The following is a 21,955-nucleotide window of genomic DNA, read 5'->3' on the forward strand; positions in this document are numbered from 1 at the left end:
TTTTCCATCAAACACACACACGTACACACAAGCAGTGCATTAAGGCTGGGCTGTGGATGGAGGCAGGGCAGCCCCCTTGCAGGCCAGGCTGTCAGTGCGTGTTAGTGTGCTGCTGCTCAATCAGACGTGCTCCTCAGTAGACAGGCCGGGGGGATTCAGCTGCCACGCTGTACCCCCTCTCCCTCGCACCCTCACCCCCTTCCATCCCTGCCTCCCCCCCCTCCAGCAGAGCCTCTCTCCCTCTCGCCTCGCCCCCTCTCCATCCCCAGTCCCATACCCCTGAGGCTCTGGAGCAGAGCAGACCAACACTGGGGAATCGATATTCTCACCATCACTCTCTCTTCCTCTCTGCCTGTATCTCTCCATCCCTCACTCAATGTCTCCATGGCCAGCATGCTCTGCTAATAAATGGAGGGCAAGGCTTTCAGTATGAAAGAGGACACTGGTATGGGACGATTTGAGGGATGGAAACGAAGAAAGGAAGGGGGCAACATAGTTTGTCCCTGCTCTCTCGGTCCTCACCATCACTTTTCCTTTACGGTCTCACCATTCCCCTCTTTCTCTTTTCTTTGCTTCCCTCTTTTTTATTGCACTCTTCGCGCATAAAGGTCAGTTTAAGCGAGTGGAGTATTTTTAGCCGTGCCTCTCGAACTCTTCGACTCACTCTTGCGCTTTTCCTCTAATTTCCCCCCTCCCTCCGATCCTCGGGTTAGACAGCCCCGGTTGTGACAGATGAAGGGATGAGGAGTAAAAATATTCAATGGCAGATTTTGGTTTCATCCAACAGCATGTTTTATTTAGATAACACATCCCTCAGTGATCGCATTCCTCTGCTTTGTAAAGGCAGGTGGCATGTAAACCCATTCAACTTATGGACGTTGTATCGCATTTTTTTAAACTAATTTTGTAGTACAAAAATGTACAAAAAAACAATTAATACTATTTGAATTTCTTGTTCAAGAATATATTTGCCATCTGTTTAACCAGCCAGAGAAATTGTGGTTGGGTTATGAAATACATTTATGTGCATGATTGTTTTGATGTGTGTTCATGAGTGCAAACGCATCTGGTACGAGTGTGAGAGTGCGTGCGGATGCGTGTGCGTGCGTGTTTGCGGCAGCAGTTCAGGGCTGCTCAAAGCATGCTGGGAAGCCTGTCACTGCAAATCAGGCAAGGGGAAATCACCCAAGTGCACAGAGGAGAGAACCCACCATCCCCCACTTTCTCTGTCTGTCTCCCTTTCTCCATTTCTCCCTCGATCTCTTCTTCTCTCTCTCTCACGCTCGTTTAACCATACCCACTTCTACAGTACTTTCCAATTTTATGAAAATATAACTTTGTGGCGACAGGAAAAGAGAAACAAAGAGTAAAATAATACGCCACAGCTTCCCTCTATCCTTTGCAGGAATCCCTAACTTGTATGTTCGCTGTCGGTCCTCATTGCTCTAATGTGTCGTTTAATTGGCAAATTAAAAAAATACAGTACAGCCATGCTCCAGTCTGTAAAGAAAAAAGATGAGAGTAGGAAAGGCGACATTGAAATGTTTATAGATATGTGATAACAAGTATTTTTTTGGGTGGATTTGTCTTACACTTTTAGTGATGCAATACCACCATGATTCTGGTTTCTGGTCAGCAGAGTTCACTTAATCTAACTATGATGAAGATGTAGATGTCTGAAAAACACAGTTTGTCAATTATTGTCCTACTCATTCAATCAATTCCCCCAAGTAAACAAGCTCAGTAAACATTAAATCAAATATGGAAAAAATATAACATTGATTTTTGCGCAACATTTTCAAACCGTCAGACTCCAGCAATATGGAATCGGCAGGTAGATTCTGGAAAAAAACTAATTTTAAGATGCTGACTGTCACGCTTGTTTTTAATAAAAACAACCTTTTTGAAGGTATCAAGAAAAAAAAGTGTTTTTGTGACTCCCTTCAGGTGTCATTATACATTTCAAGTTATATGAAATGTATAAATATTAGGATTTTCTAGAATTTGTCAAATTTAAATAGAAATTGCCTGATATGGGTAAAGTAACAAACGAATCCTCCATGTATGAAATCTGCATTAGAAAACTTTGGACAGAGAAAGAAATTACCCTGATCGTCTGTAAGTTGCACTACTTTTAACAAGATTTTACCCTTTAAAAATGAAGAACACAACTTTGTCTAGATTGTATTTTATTGCCAGAGTTTAACGTAAAACATGTACACAGTGGATATGCACACTGAAATATCTTGCTTGTACTTTTACTCCAGTTTGTATGCACTGTTCAGCCTATTTAGTTCTAATCTGCTGTCACTGTCCTTCACAGGCCTGCTGCATGTACGCCAAGTACCTCACCTGAACTGTCTGGCGAGTAAACTCCCCGACCACAAGGACCTGGCCTTTAAGCTCAAGAGAAAGCAGTTCACCATTGAGGTAAGTTGTCAAGGTTACTCAGCATAGCAAGAGTGTCTTTACAAACAAAACATACTGTTAAGGGTTCTACCCTCTTGTCAGAATCAGATTTTTTTTGTTTTATTTTGTTGCCCCAATTTTATTCCTCTAATGTGTTTTTGTATCTTGTCATGTAACCATTAACATAAAACAAGAGCTGAAATTCTGTTAGTAATTATTTATTGAGAAAGCCATTACGTTTGTTCCCATTCATCATGTTTGTAGCAGTGCTGAAATTAAGTGCTGATGATAATGAGAAGTCTCTCACGTTAGTTCTGCCAGCCTGTATCTACTATTGGGTGTCAAAATCAAAGGTGAAGCTATTGACTGTTGTTGCCACACTCTAGTGTGGTGTTAGGAGGCAACAGAGTGAGAAAAATCTCTTTCTATATTCATGAATATGCAATGACAAAATACTTGGGGAGTAAAGTTAAAAGTATAGTTCACATTATAAACTGAAGAAGTACGGAGTAATCATTGGTCAAGATATTAACGCATGAACATGTCCCCAACCAGCCATGACAAACAAAAACGAAGCAACCGTAACTAACATGGTTGCACAATCATATATGTTTGGTTGGTGCTGCTTGCTCTGTCTGGCAGGTCGCTGTTCATTCATTCAACTGGCAACAGCCGTGACCTGTTGAGAAAAAGCCTACAGTACCTCATGGTGTAGCCTATGAGATCATCGGAATGGCAGTGTGATCAAAGGGAGTTTTAGTTAGAAAAAAATGGTTCATAATTCATATTTTGACTCCTCTAAAACATGACCAGAAGAACTTCAGGAGTAGGTCAAATGAGACTATGTGATAGTCTTACAAACACTGCTTGCATGCTGAAGCAGGAAGAGACAGAGGGTACCTGTTGATAAAGGCTAATAAGTATGCTACGGAAATTTTACACGGAAGTCAGATAAACAAAGTCTTTCAGTCACCAATTCAAAGCTCACTTGAAGAGAAAAGACACATGGCGGTTGGTCCTCTGAGATACTTTTTAAGGACGCAGGTGTTAAAATCATGTGGCTCCTCAAAAATAAGAAACTCTGATAAAAAAACTGCTGTCAACTATTTTAGCAGCGATAAGGTGGTCACGCTCTTAAAATCTTTGAGATGATGTTGCATGCCTTATTCAAAACTGGTGCTTTATTAATGATATACTTTTCTACCCGGTTTATCTGCTCCATCAGGTGTTGAAGTGGCCAATCTTTCAATTTGCTGTGTCATTTTTGAGGTTTTATATATTCCTATTATTCACAAATGCCCGTCATTAAAATGAACAAGAGCACTGCTGACTCCAGCTGCATCACTGACAGCTGATGGCCTTTGTGTTGCCTCTGTAAGGGCTGAAACTCGTTTTGGAGACCCCTGAGAAGAAGGTGGTGAAGGTGCTTAGGTAAAAGATAAACACCCTCAACACCCCTGGCAGAGCACAGCTGCTGTAGAGTGAGATTGAGCTGGTGTGCATAGCAGGGCTCAAAATGGCCATTTAGATAGGTTTCCTTCATCAAGGTCTGTACGCTGCAGACATTCTCATCACAGTGACACTTTCATATGTTTGTGCAATCAAATTGTCCCATTACTTTTGTGTCTCCGGTTACCTTTTGATGGTGTTGGACAGACCTATAGCAATAGTTTCATCCATAACTTCCACAGTCTCTAAAAAACCTTTTCTCACTGTACTGTTTGGCAATATGTACCAGCAACAAACAATGTCTCCCACTTACTCCCTGTACACCTGGTACTTGCAGTTCAACAGCTCATTCTGAATCGTTCTAGAGGTTCCTTTTGAAAACTGGCTTAGCGTCATAGTGCCTCCGGAGCTGTGAGTTGCCCTCACACATTGTTTCAAATATTCCTCGGAAAATCTCAGGTTTGAGAGTGTCCGCATGTAGAGCCATTTCACATTTCCCACACAGTTTAATACGGGTCACACAGCATCTCAACTTGCTGGCTGTGCTGCTCAATTCCCTGTTTGTGTGAACTGTCAATTTGGGTAGCAATGATTGCTCTGCCGGTATAGAATATGGGGCGTATACACAGCACCGGATTCCATTTCTTCATTCATATTGATCCATGATTTTTATCCTCTTTCTGTTCCTCTCAGAGACGCATCCATTTTGCATGTGTCACATCATCGCTCTCACTCAGAGCAATCAATCTGTCACTGAACTACCACTCTGGAGACAAATTAAGAGGCCCTCCTCTTAGCTCAGGCTCTTGATTGGTCCTCATTACATTATCATTACCTTATCACACCCTCTGGTCCTCGGCTCTTAGTGAGTCCTATTGTCTCAGACAGGAGGTGAGGGGGGAGGAGAGGAATGCCAACCCCCACCCCGACACCCAAACCTACTCCACATCCTACGTTCAACCCCTTCTCATTTTCTGCCAGCTCTTACCATCCTTCTTACCCTTTCTCATGTCTGCATTGGCCCGCTCCCCCTCCTTTCTCTGACCCCCTGAATAGGCCACTCCAGTATAGATTTATATGGTCTGTAAAAGTCAAGGTGGTTATCCTCAATGGTCTTTTAATTAGGCCTCTGTATTGGGCAGACCAGGGGGCAGAGGCCTAGAGCATCCCTGTAGCTCTGTGGGGCCTGGATACTGTGTCATATATCCCAGCAGCACATTGTAAAGCCCACACTTTGTCTGCCTTCCTTGTTTAAGGAGCTTTATTGGAGTTTTTTTGTTGAATGGTAACCATACTCCAGTATTGCCCCCGTGCACAAAGTGTTTAAAGAGTGATAACCAAAGCTCAAAATTCCAAAATGGCTGCGTTTGTTGACACAAGAACGCATCTAATATGAAATGTCAGTCAGAATCCTTGGCCATCACATTTTTATGTGTCAGGGAATTTCCCAGAGAACATTGTATCGTATCACCAGTCATGCATCAAATCAATCAAAACACACATTGTTATACCCTTTTATGTTCTAGTGTTGGCTTCTCTGGCACTTTGATTGGCTGTCATTAATTTGTGCATCACCTTGGATGGAGATGTCACAAAGGTATGAGTGCGTGTTAGCTCTGCGTACCTTGTTACAGAGGTTGGTTGATATCAGTATACCTGTGTATATCTTTCCATGCAGGACTAGCACTGTGCTCTATGGGGCTCATCTTATACTTTGTATGACCTGTTGGTCAACTGCCTCGGTGGGCCACTGATTGACACGTGAGATGGTGATTGGATTCTAAGCCCAGTGTCTGATGTGTGACAGCTCACACCGTCCCTGCTAATCACCTCATTTACTCACGCTAAAGGACTCCTCTGCCTGAGGCCACATATTACAGCATTGTCTTACCAAGTTTTGGTGCTCACGGTTTGTTTTTCTTCCACATATCTATCGTGGTAATGATAAATCACTGCTCCTGCTACTATACATTTCTTTCAACTTTTGACTGGTTTTGACTTTTTGACTGTATTTTAAAGGCAGCGAATTCAGCCTCACTCTGTGTTTCATCTATTTGGATTAGTATGTGATATGGTGAGTGACAGGTTATTGACAGCGCTAGCGTCTCACCAGTTGGGTCAGGCAGATACATGTCATCCCAACTGTGCATGGAGTCATGCTGGTAACTAATTTCCTAACTGTTGGTTGACTCACACGTCTATCACCTAGCGCCTCAGGAACTCCGGCACACAGGGTTTTCTCAATACATTTATGTTTTTGTGCTGAGTTATAATTAATTATACATTTTTCCTAATTTGTTGGTTTTTAGTAGCATACATGAATTTGCAGCCCCGCACTCAGCCCCATCATAGAGGTTCTATTGGTTTTATTGATAAGGTTACCATGAAAACGGTTGACGTTTCCAAGAGTTCAAACTGCAGTTGATGAGTAGTTATTAGCCATGACGCCTGAAGCCAGAATTAACCCATGGCCCTGTCTGAGCAGGTAGGGGAGTGTTAGGTGTTTAGACCAGATTAACACATACTCAAACATTGCCTACCCCCACACGCATATTTACATGCTTGCAATGACACAAGCACATACTTATTGAGAAACGCATACACGAAGGTGACACGCAATGTGTGAGAGAATTCTTTCTCACTCAGACACAGGCTTCTTTCAATACTTTCACAATGCAAGATGCTTTGAGGATGAAGCTCTGAAGAACGCAGATGGTACGCAATTACAATCTCCTTACCTTTGTTTGACCCTTTAAACTGACAGGCAATGTGCCTGTGGGGTTCTGGGGTGCCAGAGGCAGGTCACAGGGTCAAATACAGTATAAGACGGGTATTTATGTCAAATTAGTCTTCTCCTAGACAGGCTATTTAGAGGTGTCCCTGACTGGCTCTGTCACTTGGATGGCTGTGTAGGAGGTTGTGTGCAGGTATTTGCTACAAGCAAAACTTTGTAGTCTTAGGAACTTTCTGTTTAATGTGAATGTGAATGTTTTTTCGAAAAGCTTCTTGCTAAAAAGTTGATCTTGGCTCAACTTTTTCGGAAACTAAGCACAACCTCATCTGTCAAGTTGCTGCATTGGCCAATCAAATACATGCTAGAACACCTTCTTGGCGGGTTACTTTGTAGAATGAACAATGTATTAATACTGTAATCCTGGAAATCACGCAATAAAGGACAAAATAATTGCTATCATGGGTCGTGAAAACCATTCAGAGTATTAGAAACTGCTGTGCAGTGTTTTAGCATCTGATAGGCCTTAAAACTCATCTTCCACTCAGACCGGACTTCATGAATTATATGTCATCATCTCAAAACTACCTGAAACAGCACATGCCCACCTTCACAGCCCCCGGTCTATTTTAATGCAGGCTTTGGTCCTAACATCCAAAATAGCAAACAAACACAGATGCCTCATGTCAGCCAAAGTCTGGCGTTAAAGGTAAATAAATGATAATTTAATGGATACGGTACTAGGTTGACAATAGACTGTATTTTTAACTTTCACAAACAAACTCTATGGTCATACAAACATATCAGATTATCAAATGACCTTCTATCCCACATGACATGAACTTGACATTAGCCAGCTGAGTATTGTTTTAAGCCGAGGGGAAGCAGAAAAGGGGGATAAAGAGGATGATGGTGCTGAGTAGGAGAAGACTTAAAGAGAAGAGGAAGCCAAACTGAAAGAGTCCGAGGGAGGTGTATAGAGTAGGTTAATGTTTCTTGGCATGTCCTCAAAACGTCTTTAAGACAACGCCTGTGTCTGCTCCCTGTTGAAGCCTGTGGGTGCCGAGGGAAGGGTGTTAATGGACCTATGTGAGGAGCAGAGCGAAGGCTTGGAGAGGAGGGGGAGGCATAAGCGGAGAGGAGCAGTTAAGTGATTCTCAGGTCAGGTCTAATTAAAATGAGGGCTTTTCCTCAGAGGCACCAAACCGTCTTATTGAGAGAGAAATAAAAAGGGAGGGAAAGAAAGAATTGTTGAATGCAGAATGAGTTAGACAGAGACCCAGTCCTCAGGGCTTGTTTGTGTATTTGCTTATATGTTTGTTTGTAGTCCATGCCTGGTCGTATATCTTCTTCCCCATGTCTTAAATAATGCTCGGGTACTAAAGACCAGAGAATAGCCGATGTTGAAAAGAACTTAATATTTACTTCCATTAGCGGATCACAATGACTATTTGCAGACTGAGTAAACTAAATACAAACAATAGGCTTATTGGATGTCCTGAACCTATTAGTTGCATGCAAAAAAATCCTTATGTTCTTCATACATCTGCCAGTGATTGGTGCTCCTGCCTTGGGAATCAAGATCAGATGGGAATGGACCTTTTGGAATAATATTCCAATTGAATAATTTATACTTCCTCCCTTGGTGCACACCAGCCTCTGTCGCAATTTGGAATGAGGTGTGCTTATGGTTTGTGCGTGTATGAGAAAGAGAGTGACGGAGAGCCTGGTGAAGGCCAGTCAGTGGCACGCGATCGGACCCCTCAGCCGAACAATATTCACAACATACATCAGATTTGCATTTATTATTTAACAGGGATTTTATCTATTCTGCAAATGTGCATGTGTGTTTGAAAAGGCCCAGCTTGTAAGGTCTCAGTGCTGAGTCTTAGGGTGTGTGGGGGGGTGAAAACATGTGCATGTTTTTTGTGTTTGACTGTTTGTTGTGGTACCTGCGAGATGGGACCCTCAAGTGATTCAAGTTTGCTGCATTGGCGCATGAACTTCTTAAATATTGATCTTTGTTTAAGCTTTCGATTGAGAAAACCAAACTTACTCTACTAATGCCAAATCGTATAAAGGTTCCACTGAGTTTTATGGCTGGAAATGCAAATTTGGCAGTGGCATAGGGGCTCTAATGGGAAGTCGAGGTATAGAGGATGTGCTTGACTTGCCAAGGTTCAGAAATCATTATAAGGACACTGGCTGAATCAGTCGTAAACAAAAAAAAAATGAATCCTCAAATGCCTAGGGAAAAAAGTAGCCGCAGTTGGGTTTGCTGTAGTCGAGTCAAAGTGCAATAAGAGAATATCTGGGGCTTTGCCAAATGTGCTGCCCTCTATACTATATCAACACAATGCCGAAACATTTCTTACAAACATGGAGTATTAAAGGAAAACAAAACAGGGCATATGTGCTCCTCCTGCCAGACTGAGTAAGAGTGTGGTCTGCCTGAACTCGCCCTGGAAGTGAAGCTGTTTCATCAGTGAGCAGTGAACCCTTAACATGGTCCGTGCACCACTCAGCCCCCATCAGACTAGACTGGCCACATTGGACTCAGACCTGATTAAAGTAGCCCTAGTTGTCTTCAGCTCCCATTAGAGAGAGAAAGGGAAAGCGGCTGTAACTTGCATGCCACCCCACATCCATGGGGTCTTGTGGTACTATAGGGTACGTGTAAGTGTGTTCGGAAAGGGCTCGCCATTAGCATAATGGTAGTGACTGGGGAACCTTAGGCCCCCTGGAGCTTATAAACTGGGTCTTCACTGTATCCTTGGCTTCTGAATCTTTTTAGTGTTATCTCCTAATTTTGCCTTAGGTCCATGTTCTTTTCATATTTATTTTTTCAAAACAACACATTTTTTTATTTTATTTAAAAGACTGTAAAAGTTGTAAAGTTTTTGCAAAGAAACTACAGTTTTTCCTCACAGTCAAGCATCATTCATTGTTTACTTTTGTTCTTTGGTTGTGTAAACATAAAACTTAGACTTGTTTGTTAATAGAAACTAAAAACCATATAATGCAGCAACCAAAATAAATATATCTTGAGTGTTTCCTTTAATAGACATTCAAATACTGAGTCACTCTGCATATTAGACTACACAGAAGTGGGCATGTCGTTTGAAATCATGCATACGTTTTTAAAAAGCTACATGTTGGTATTTTAAACCCTCAGTGCTCAATAATCCAGACATTCGGTGCTATAAACATCTCCAATCTAAAATGGCACTGAAACACTGTTTACATCATTGCTGAGACTTGAATAAATGGCTGTGGAAGGCAGAAGTTGTCCTGTTTTGGTTGGCTGGTGTCATTTTAAACCAGCCAAAATGAAAAAGTCCCCTCACTTCTGTTAGTCCACAGAGAAAGTTCAGATTGCCACAATGGGCACAAACAGCTCCATGGTCGGAGTGGTTCAAAGGTGGAATGTTGATCCGGAGCAGGAGCATCCAACTCAGGAAGGCTCTCTGCTTGGGTCCTAAAAATAACTTTCCCACACTCACTGCTCAGTGTCCTGGGGGGGTCAGGAGGAGGAGTGTGTGTATGCATTTCACTGTGTGTCTGCTCAGTGTTTATGTATGTTATGCTGCATTTGAAAACACAAATGTGTTTAAACAGTGTCTTCTTTCTCTCCACTATTTGGTGAAGAGGGGAGTTAAATGGTCATACTTGTTACATATTCAGAGATATGACCAGAAAAGATTCTCTGTTTAGGGAGGGTAAAACCAATTTCGTTGCATTCGCCATTTTTTAAAATGACTTATTATTGACAATCTTTTTATGTTGTGTAAAATAGGTAAAGCTAAATGTGGTCAAAGGCTCATTGATCATGTTGATTCCGTAGCTTCTGCATTTAAAATTACCACTTTATTCAGTGCAGTCAGCTAAAATCATGAACATACGTCTGTGAAGGTTGACAATCAAATGTCAAGACTTTTTAAAAGCTTTTTTTTTTTTTTTTTTTGGTTCTTACTACAGGGACTTCCACATGAGGAGACATTCTTATTTTGAGGAGTCTATCATTTCCAGACTCCTCCCAACAGAATATGTGTGCTTACTTGATTGCATAAGAAAAAGTTAAAGTCAGTGAAGCCAGACCAGTTGGACAGTGGTCAAGCATTTTTCTAGAAGCTTTTTTCTGTCAGCAATCCCTCAATGAGTCTTTGCTTGAAAAAAACAAATTGGGTGTCTTGATCCTCTTTCTTTCTCTTTATCTCCAAGCACACCATAAAGGCATTTGTTTCAGCTAATCACGGGAGCTACTTAACCCCTGCTACTGTGAATATGGTCGTATTTAAAAAGGATTCACCCAACAGTCAACACAGAGTTGTTTAAAGTGGTGTTGGCCATTGAGAGAAGTCGGCCGGCCACTGAATGTAGCAGCGCTCATGAATTTTATGAGGGCAAGTGTCCCTGTCCTTCAGAGTTCACAGGTGGCTATTGAAAGGCCTGGCCAGATGATGGAGGATAGTGAGGACGCACATAGAGCCCTGAATAGACTTTAATTACACTCAGCGGTTGAGTCAGAGGGCCATTTGAAGGACAAGCCTGCACTTCAAAAGGCAAGTTAGAGGGCAAGGTGATGGCGCCTTATCGAACTGTTTGCGTTAATTCTCCCATCTGAGAATTAAGGTGCATGTTTGAGTCAGTGGTCTTGCGTTTATGCAGCAAAAATAAAACAATTTTCTCTGTGTGTGTGTGTGTGTGTGTGTGTGTGTGTGTGTGTGTGTGTGTGTGTGTGTGTGTGTGTGTGTGTGTGTGTGTGTGTGTGTGTGTGTGTGTGTGTGTGTGTGTGTGTGTGTGTGTGTGTGTGTGTGTGCTACCCAACACACAAACGTGAATGTGTGAAGGTGGGGGAGGCACTGGGTGGGAGAATACTCCAGTGTGTGGCTTAACCAAACTTTCCTTTTGTCCCTAACAATGATGAGTGATGATGAGTGACAGGGGTGTTAGGAGTGGGATCTGGGGAACAGAATGCTCCTAAGCAGCACTCACCCAAACTCACACAAAAGGCAGCAAAAGGTCAAATCTGAAGCAAGCTTCTTATCCACTGGCATATAATATTGCACCATGTTCTGTCGCACAATAAGCAAAAAACACATCTGTTTGCTGTGTTAACGCTGACTTGACAATATTATTTATTATGCAGTTCCACTATTATTCTTTACATCAGTTTGAAAAGGACTTTGCAGTCTGTTTGAAGTATATAAATTATGCCAGATATTGATTATCAAAAGCAGCTCTGCTAGCAGTCTTATCACTTTGAGCCCCTGAGATACCTCTTGCCTTTTCTTTGCCCTCATTTTAAATTTTAATAACAACAAGGTTTGCCTTGAGATACTCTCTCTCTCTCTCTCTTTCTCTTTGTCTCTCTGCATTACCTCCTTTTCTTGACCCAGCCTAACTGCATATCAGTGTATCTCCTTACTCTAAAGCACGTAAGAAATCATGCACAGTTGTCCTTTTGTTACGCAAAATCCATACATTCTGCCTACACAGCCAAACTCTACACACAGAAACCCCTCCCTTTACCCCCACACACACATTGTGCCCCACCGCTAGCTAGGGATGAGGAGGAATTGCGTGCAAGTGTTTCCCAGGAGGCAGTTGTAGACTGAGGGTTCTGAGGCCCGCGGATGGCTTTAGATGGCGGTTAGTGAGGAACCAGTATTTTTTTTTCTTCTTCTTTTGCCTGCTCTCCTCCTCCCCCACCCCCTTTTCTGAGCTCATGCAGTGATCGTAATAGGGGGTGACAGCTCACCTCTCCCTAGCGTGCCTACGGTCCTCGGAGCGTTAGACCCCCCCCGCATAACCCCACCTACACCCCCAAGTCCCGGAAGGCCACAAAGGTTACTCCATATGTTAGTCTGAAGAATCTTATCATCCTTTTTTTTTTTACTAAGACAAGTATATTTTATGTCAAGTCTAGAGAGATTTTTATGAATGAAATCAAATTGTCTATATTTCTGCTTGATCCCCTCATCATAAATGGAGTATGGAGTCTTTCTCATTGTTTTACTTTTTTTGCTCTGTCATCCTCTGCCTCCTGTTCTTCTGTGTGAGTTGCGACTCAGTGGTGTGAAAAGATCCGGGGCCTGGAGTTTCACATCTATTAAAGGCTTCATGTTTGGAGAGGGAAGTGATCTGATGGCCTGGTGTTGTACGCTCACTTACACAGACTGTTTGTATGGGGACGATGTGTACGCTTGCTTCATCGCCCACCACGAATTTGTGTGTGTGTGCATGCCTATGTGTGTTCTTGTGTGCCTGTTTTTAGCATGCATTTAATCATGACAGTGTATCTTTACATGCCTTTGCAATTTCATAACAATAGTTTTGTTTTAAGTCACTGAAACACTGTTTCATGACTTTACTCATGAAAATTGCACACCTCGGCTTAATTTCTAGTTCAAAAGTTTGAATAAATGTTGTTTGTTTGCTTTGCTGGAGGTATCATGGGAATATTATATGTCTCTGTTGAAGACAACAAATTTTTCATTTCTTGAGTGACTTAATTTACTCATATCAGAAAAAACCTGCTTACCTCAACAAGAGGAAAGATCCCAATGAGTGTCCCTCTCCAGATGAATCTCCTAGGACATGAAAGTTAACAGCCTCCTTTGATGCACATCTTTAAAAACCCATTCAGCAGTCATCCTTTGAGCTTTCTGCATCAACAGAAGTCTTACAAGGAGACCGGAGATGTAATGCACAAAATTATAATTAAATCAGCACACTGAATTTCTTGCACCCCTCAACAGATTACACATCTTGGTGTTTGTGTGTGCCTTTGAATCCTGTGTGTGCCTTTGAATCCTTAATGCATGTGCAAGTCTCGGATAACGGGCTGGTGAAATTGTATTTTGAGTAGTGTGTGTATTGAGAGGAGGGTTCGCGTGCTCAGATGGGCGAGGAATAGCGCACAAAAGCACATGTAGTGGTGAGTGTTAGCAAGGTCACTCTGTGTACAGAAAGAAAGAAGTGCTTTCCCATCTCAAACTCACTCCCTCTCTCCCACTCACTCTGTTTCTTTTGTCGGACTCCCTCTACTCCTCTTTTTTTAATCATAGTGAGCTTTTTAAGAGTGTTTCTCTCTCTCTCTACATTGAGAGGCTTTATTTAAGCTTAACAGCCTTCACATTCACCCTTTTCACCTCATTTGCTACCAGACACAAAGTCAGCTTGGCATTTTATAAGTTGGTGCCTGTTTTAAGATGCTGTAATCATGATGAAAAATCCTGCTAAACTCAATTCCCTCCACACACTCCTTGAAAAAAAAGAGATAGGCAAGCTCATTTGGATGGTCGTACAGAAGTACTCAAACACAGCAGCGCTGTTGTGGGAATCAATCTGCGAGGTTAGAATATGCGAGATAAGTGCCATGGGGTGTGTGTGTGTTTGTGTGTGTGCAGCTCCTCGGCATCCTCTCCAAACACCCTGCAGGCTAAAGTGGAATCCCAGCCACGCCCCAAATATCACCCCATGTGATGTTTGGGGACGCATCGGACACCTACTCTGGACACGCACACGTCTTTTTTTAAAAACACATGAGCTTTCTATCTTTTCTCAATGTGGTGTGCAAGAGAATTACCACTTCTGGCCTTAATGGCAGCCTACATAACAGAGAGGAAGCACTGGCCTGGTGTAATCTGACTTGTCTTAATTACAGGCAGTATCCAGTAATAGGCTGCTCCCATAGATATCAGCCATTAGAGCAGTGTCTCTGACGGGAGAGGCCTGATTGGCTACGAGGTGGGTGATAAAGGGGCCATGCCTCATTTACCTCCAATTTTTTGTTCACACATCCCTGTATTAAAGTCAAGCGTGAAGATGGCAAAGGACTGTGTTAAACTGATTTATGTGCTCTCCTATGTGGTGGTGGCTAATCTGCTCGTCCTGATTGCATTGTCAGCAATCACTGCTGCTCTACAAGTAAATGGTTTCACTGGACCGAAGTTGTTCCAGCGAAGTTTTGATGCTGCTTTCTTTTTCTTTTTTTTTTTGTTATCAAATGGTTCCATTTCTGGACTCATTAAAATTGATATCAGTAGAGCATTGCGACATATATAATATTTTTCCGCTGTGAGCTTATAAAAGGACCCTGCCCAGGCTTTAGGCATTTCTGTGTGGTTTCACTTCCAAAACCTCAAACCAGCAGCTCTTGTCTGCTAATTGAACCAAACCACAACAGCAGTCCTCAAGTAGACTTGACAAAGTTGAAAGAGAAGTTCTTTCAGCAGACCTTTACAGTTTACTCTCAGCTGTCTGCACTCGTGTGTCATTCTTCTCTCCCCACAAGTATGCGCACGCCCTTTGACCGACTAGTCGTGTGCTTGCCTTGAGGTTGAGCTTGTATGCTATGCTGTACATTGCTGTAGACGATGACCAGAAGGATATTGATGATACCTCCCAATCCTTCCATCTCACCCATTTACTTTGCCTTTGTTAGCACCAGAGCAGCATGTGATCTGCTGACATGATATGTTTGAGTAATTCCACAGACAGTTTCACCATCCATATCAAATGCCATAAAACAAAGTCAAACCATTAAAGATAATATACCCATTATTAGTATGGAAATTAGAATTAGAATGGCATAGAGTACTGAAAGCTTGTCACTTGAGTGACAGTTAAAGACACTCCTGGTTCAGTGCACTGTATTTAAGATATGTTTGATGTTTTTCAAACTCCATATTTGGCACATTATCCTCGGGTGGCAGCTCACACCTTGTTGGTATTTAAGACAGATTTCATAGGATATTACCGGATTGTGATGGCGGTTGCATTTAAGGGTGCAGCTCCCTCATAACAGGGAGGTGTCGTCGGCTGACAGATCACTGTCTGGATGAGAGAGCACAGCAGCATCCCACCTCATTACCGTAGCAACACACTAACCGAGGGACCGACACACTGCTCGCTGTGATTAAGATGTAAATTTCTTCTAATTGGAATGTAAATTCATACATTTATATGAAGACGTCAGCTGTCAAATTGCAATATTGTGTCCTTTTTTCTCCCTGTCCCCTGTTCCCCAGGCAGGGACTAGGTGCCTGTAATCTGTATCGTACTCCCACAGCCCATCCTGGGATTTGCCGTTTGTTTAATGTCGGGCCCATTGTCTTGCATCCAGCCCGTCATTGTAATGCTTCCCATTCATGTTTCTGTGTTTTGTTGCAGTCTGATTTGCTCTCGCTACCTGTGTTTGTTCCTCCATGCATGGATGAGCCGCCAGGGCTTCGGGGACGGGGAGGGACTTTGAGTCGGGGCCGGGGTCATTGGGTGGCCGTATTTTGTGTGTGCATCGATTACTTCTGCTGAATGTTCCTCAATGCAAATAAGTCTGCCACTTTGAGAGGAAGCACATGTATCTGAAGTAATTAATTTTACCCTTGAATGCCAGCTGTGGTGTTTGTGTGACGTGTTCCAAATAGAGCTTTCTCACCAAAAAGGTGTTAATTTAGGGATTTGGCAGATGAAGTAAATGTGTTGGCCAATGTATATGGCCCATATAACTGGGATGTGTCGCGTTTGTTCTGCTAATTCTGAGATTGTGCCAATCATGTTAGATTACGTTGTGATATGGCACATTGAGACCCAATCACTTTTAAATTGACTCGATACAAAAATGTTCCCACTCAAATTACACAGAAAGTTCAAGTTATATGGTAGTGTGTATATGATAAACTAAATATTCTAATCTTATTTAGAGGGGTTCTCTGGAGAGGATGAATGACATGCTTTTGCAATGTGGGTTGAAGGTGAAATTATTATTTAAAATGATTATTTAGTTAATCAAACTCAGACTTGCAAGTATTTAAATTACTATAAAAGCTTTTAAAGTTGCCTTTTTATGTGTATATTTCCCACACCACAGTTTTAAACATCCTCTACTCACTGGGAGAAGACAGAACTAAGATATTAGTATAATAATAATAATAATAATAATAATAATAATAATAATAATAATCAATCCTTTATTAGTCCCACAATGGGGAAATTATTTCTCTGCATTTAACCCATCCCGGAGGAGCAGTGGGCTGCAATGAAGCGCCCGGGGAGCAACTTGGGGTTAGGTGTCTTGCTCAAGGACACCTCGGCATGTTGCCGGTAGAGGGGTTTGAACCACCAACCTTGTGGTTACGGGACAAGCCGCCCCCGTATAGTACGTATTTATATGAAGGATGTTTTATTTATATGCATTCTGACAGTTTAAACACTTATGACTTCAGATTGAATACTAATCCTAATTTCACATGACAACCTTCACCAATACCTGTCTCAACAGGTCATGCTCCTGAACTGATCAGCATGTACAAAAGGATAATAACAAGATGTCACACCTGGCATACAGAAACAAACAAAATGTCATTTTCATGACTAAGCAGAAGCAACACACTTTGATAATGTCTTTCTATAGAAATATCTCCCATCTTTCCTTATTAGCACCACAAATGATATTTACATTAGACCACCAGTGACGTAAAAGTCACATGTATAGTAAAACTTGTATGTCTTGAAATATGATCTATCAGATTTACTGGGTTTTCAGGCTGCAGAAACCACACAAAAGGCTGCCTTGGTCAAGGTGTGCTACTTCAAGCACAAATGGACCGAGGAACATTAACACAATGCCACTCAATTTAATCCTCCGTCTCCGCAAATCAGGTGTAAAGAGTTGAATAACACCATTTGCGTTACAAAATAATTTAACGAAAATGTTTTCTTGCACATGTTTGATTGGCCACCACAGTGTATTGATAGATTTCGTTGCATTTTGTTGTGGCAAAAGCTGAACTTGTTGGAACTTATTTGCTTCGGTGTCCTCTGCATCGGCACACTTGTGTAGGTGCCCTGGTAAAATATAAATCAATAAGAATCCAGTGCATTATCGCAAGTCGTGGTAATGTGTCACAGGCTAAACATTGTAGCAAAAAGATGAAGACTTTGTACAACATAGCCCATACTTGTTCAAAATATGAAGGATTTATTATATTTTGAAAGGTCTCAAAACTACAAAATATATTTTTATTTACAAACCACAAACAGGAACTTGATCATGAATGAGTAAAATCATTACCATTTGTTATGTAAAGGACGTGCCAGATCCTGCCCACAGGACATGTTTTGATGAATAAAAACAAGAGCAGGCCAATTTCGTACTTTTTTGTATGTTTATGGACTGATCATCCGACATCTCTGGGTGTGTACTCGATGATCCTGCATATCTCCTGTGCATTCCTTCAGGCACAGGTAGCGTGTGAAATCTCACAGGTCACGCAAACCTTTTCATGAAGGAGTTTTCAGGTGCAGGAATTGCGGTGGCATTTGCTCCAATTCTCACACACGTTCTAAGAAAGTGTTAGTGACTATATGTAGAAATGTGGTGTGCCTACAGACCTTAATCAAATAAATAGAAAAAGACCTTAACGACAATGATGTTTTCACAGTATATCCGTGTGTGTGTGTGTGAAAGGGGCTGCACGGCTTGAAAACAGCATGTGTAGGTGTTGTAAGGTGCAGAAAATTAGAAACACTAGAGCTCCCAGGAGGAACATCTAGGCTACATCAAGCAGGGAGGAAGAGGGGAGAAAGGGAGAATGGACCCTTCTATTTTTGGGTCCAGCTGCAGGTCAAACTAGCTGAACCTGTGTGGAAAAACACAGTGGTTACTTAAAGGCCAGTTAGACTTTGCATGCATTGCCTTTTGTGTCGTATGTGACAGAGCCTGGGATTCCCACGCAGTCTGATTCCAGCTGAGGGTTGATCCGTGCACCAGGAATCCTGACAATGCTGCTACAGCATGTCAACATCACTCCACCCATCTGTAGCACCAAAAGTGCCCTCCCTCATTTGGCCCTCTATCAGGAAGGAATCCTAATAAACCTGCTCCTTTCACTTCTATTCAATCCATCACCTCATGTTTATCACACCAAATCGACAGCATGGAAAACTGACATGTTCCCAGCCGTTGTTTCTGTTAACCAGGAATTTGCCTCTGGTCAGGTGAACCGGTCGGCCTTGGTCACATGGGTTTATTTTTCAAGTTTGGGATGGGCTGATACATCCTGGGGTCTGTAGAGAAATCTATCAGGGTTTACATCCTGATGCATCCCTCTTACATCACCCTCCGTGATTTACAGTTCCTCCCATCAACTGACATGACTTCAGGCGTCTGAGGAGGAAGTGAATCTTCTCTTTGCCTTTGGGTGCCGTTGGGAAGGTGATTAACCTACTTTACAAGTTGATCCTTGATTGAGATTTAGAATTGAATGCAAGACTGTTATTCATCTGAATCATTTTTAAGGAATTAATAATGATGATAATATTACTTACAGCCGATCACCTGCTCCTATAGTCTTCTGGCTCTTTTGCCACACAAGCAACCAGGCTTGGCTCACCAGAGTCACAGCACAGCACATACAAGAGGAGAGGTAGGGAAGAACTGGGGGAGAGAGAGAGAGAGACCATTGTGTCCCCCAGGTATGACAGAGTCACTCATGCATGAGGATCCCACATGGAGGGAGGTGGGAGAGTGGGAGAGAGGGAGGGGGCAAGAAGGAACTCTTGGCTTCCTCTCCTCGTCTGTGCCCCCCTTCCCTGAAAACACATCTGTCTTCTTTTCTCTGCCACACACCTTTTCTGCATCCTTCGCTCACCTTCTCACTCCAGTAACAGAGACTCTTCACTGCTAACAGCTTAAAAAGGTTTTTTTTATATATATATTTGGAGTTCAGGAAGTGTCACTTGTCCACATTTCATGCCACCTGCCATATTTTGTGAGACTTTCTTAGGATAAAGTTTTTTTTTTTAAAGTTCGGTCTCTTTTAAGCCAATGTCCTCTGGCCTTCGGACACATGGCTGTTACTGTTACCCCGAGCGGTCCGTCTTACATGCAAATAAGTGTCAGCTCTACAGTGTTCACCATTTGAGTCCGTGGCAGAGTTATCTCATGGCTGCATGCATTAAAACAATCCAACTTTGCCCCTCCCCCGCCACAACAATCATTTGCGAATGTGTTGGGTGAAATTTAGCAAGAAATTATCATTTTCTGAATCACTTCACTCCGCTTGCTCGGTGTTTGTTTCATTCTTTCTCTTTCTCCGTCTCGTCTTTGAGCTCTCAAAAAGACTTGGAGCCCCCTGCATGTCCTTCTTTTTGCTCCTTTTCTCTGTACTTTTTTTCATCATTATCCAACAGCACTTTTCTGTGCGTGCAAATGCTTTCTGAACGGCGTCCTTTCTTCCCTTTCAGGCTGGATGTCATTGTTGCTGCCTGTGGGCTGGGTGTATTTATTTAGGGGTAATTGGTGTGTGGATGAGTGAGGTAATGAGGTGCATCCACACTTGGCTGCTCCCCTCCCTGAGAGCCGGAGACAGACGTAGCCTAGCTGGGCTCCGGCTTGAGCTGTACCACACTGCTGTTTCCTCCACACAGGCCAGAATGGCTCTTTCATACCCAGGTGGACAAACACAATCACTGGGGCTGATACCTTAATGAGGCGTCTGCTGTTTGAAGTGTGCTTGTGTGTGTGTGTGTGTGTGTGTGTGTGTGTGTGTGTGTGTGTGTGTGTGTGTGTGTGTGTGTGTGTGTGTGTGTGTGTGTGTGTGTGTGTGTGTGTGTGCGCGTGCGCGTGCATGAGTACATATCCTGTGTGTGTTCATGTGCTTGTATTTTTGGGTGGAGAGTGAAAAAAAACAGCTTTTGGTTGTTGGCCTGTCTCTGTCTTCAGTCCTTGTTTGTCTTGCGGCTTGTGTTTGTATAAGTGATTTTCCCTGTGTGTTTGTAAGTGCATGTATATCAGGCTGAGTGGGTGTTCAATGGAGCTCAAGGAGGACCTTTTGGCTCTCATAGCCCCCTGCCAACCTCAAACTGCCCCTGATGTCCTGCAGAGTTACCTAATGATTTCACTTACACCTCCCTTATCTGTCTGGCCCGTGTGGCAACAACCGTCTGACGCTTCAGCCTTTACATGCCATTTGCTGCCTCATATCCTGTGAAATTCAATTGCACAGCTCCAACTGTAGCCAGAGTAGAGGGATCCCCCCCCCCCCTCTCTCTCTCTCTCTCTCCTCCCTTACACTCTTTCTGCCATGTCCCATATTTGTAAAGACAAGCATAAACAGTTCTACCATCAAACCACATTTTTTCCATATCATCTTACAGCGACGTTGCATTTTCATGTTTTAGCACCCTAAAGTTGGCACTTCATTTCCCTGCAGTGTGTTGATGACAGACTTTTTGAATGAGATGTAGAAGTTTTGTACTGGGAAGCTTGGATGTTCGAGCCTGCCCACAGGTGTTCGGCAGATAATATTATGCATAGATTGTTTTGTTGTTATCAGGGTAATTGGTGTAGACCTGCCAGCCTTTGATAGACACACAATTACTGTATGTGATGCATAAGTGGACTCATTTTAGGGGCAGGATTTTGAGTTGCTAATGGTGCATTATTCAGCTTTTGGTCTGTCCCCAAAAGTGCCGGGCCAAATCAAACACGCCGCTCCAGGGTAATTGAGGCCCACTCCGCACCCCCTGCAGTGAGCAAGGCAGAACTGTAATCCCCTGACAACTCTGACTTGGCCCCAATCTGGCAGGCCGCCCATTTCCCAGCAAAACGCCTAACTTGACATCGGGGGAGAATGAAGAAGCTGATAGTCACATTTGGAACGCTTACCAATTTTGTTATTCTTTTCATCTCAACAGCTCTCTGTAGCCGTCTCTGTTCTTACCCTTACTTTGTTTTATTTTAAACTCTACTTCATAGACGTAATTACACTCTATCCGTCAAACTAATATTCTCACCCATTAGTCTCCTCGAGCTTTTGTGGTTTTATGATCAAAGGTTTTTGGCAAATAAATCCAACCACCCTAACCACAGAAATGCTTCCATTTGTCTTTTAAAACAGTTGCCAGAGACTCTATCACAAAATGAAAGTCTTGGTAATAACATCACATTTTGAGCTAAGTGAACTTGGACTGAAAATCAGCTATTGTCTTTATTTTGTCTGATGCAGTTTTGTGAAATTAGGAAAGGAATGTCATCTTTATTTTGATTGATAGTCACTTTATCAACCAACTTGCTATTGCAGCTTGCTACCTCCAGATAAACCTTTGCTTTGATATTGATTATTCCTCCATTTCAAATCAACTCTAAAACATCTTCATTGAAAATTAATGTATATAAAAAAGTGTCAGTAGTACAAAATTAGATTTGTGTGGCTAAATTGGAGAGTAAAACACAAAAATGAGGTTGTTGCGAAAGAGACGTTTATTAACAAACCTGGACTATGACATTTACAAAATAGTCCACAGACATTTGATATTAAATATCATGTTTCATAAAAGACCTTGTGATAAAAAGTCTAT

The 21,955-nt window shown here is 42.4% G+C and overlaps 1 protein-coding gene across 1 annotated transcript in view; it reads left to right on the forward strand.

The window, feature by feature from the left end:
* Positions 1 to 21,955, forward strand: part of elp4 (elongator acetyltransferase complex subunit 4) — a 51,931-nt gene that overhangs the window by 19,453 nt on the left and 10,523 nt on the right. The window contains exon 9 of the mRNA XM_054617703.1: positions 2,324 to 2,430. Coding sequence (XP_054473678.1) covers positions 2,324 to 2,430 — 107 coding nt within the window. The remainder of the gene's footprint in view (positions 1 to 2,323; positions 2,431 to 21,955) is intronic.

Source organism: Anoplopoma fimbria, chromosome 2 (genome assembly GCF_027596085.1).
Source record: "Anoplopoma fimbria isolate UVic2021 breed Golden Eagle Sablefish chromosome 2, Afim_UVic_2022, whole genome shotgun sequence".
NCBI lineage: Eukaryota > Metazoa > Chordata > Actinopteri > Perciformes > Anoplopomatidae > Anoplopoma > Anoplopoma fimbria.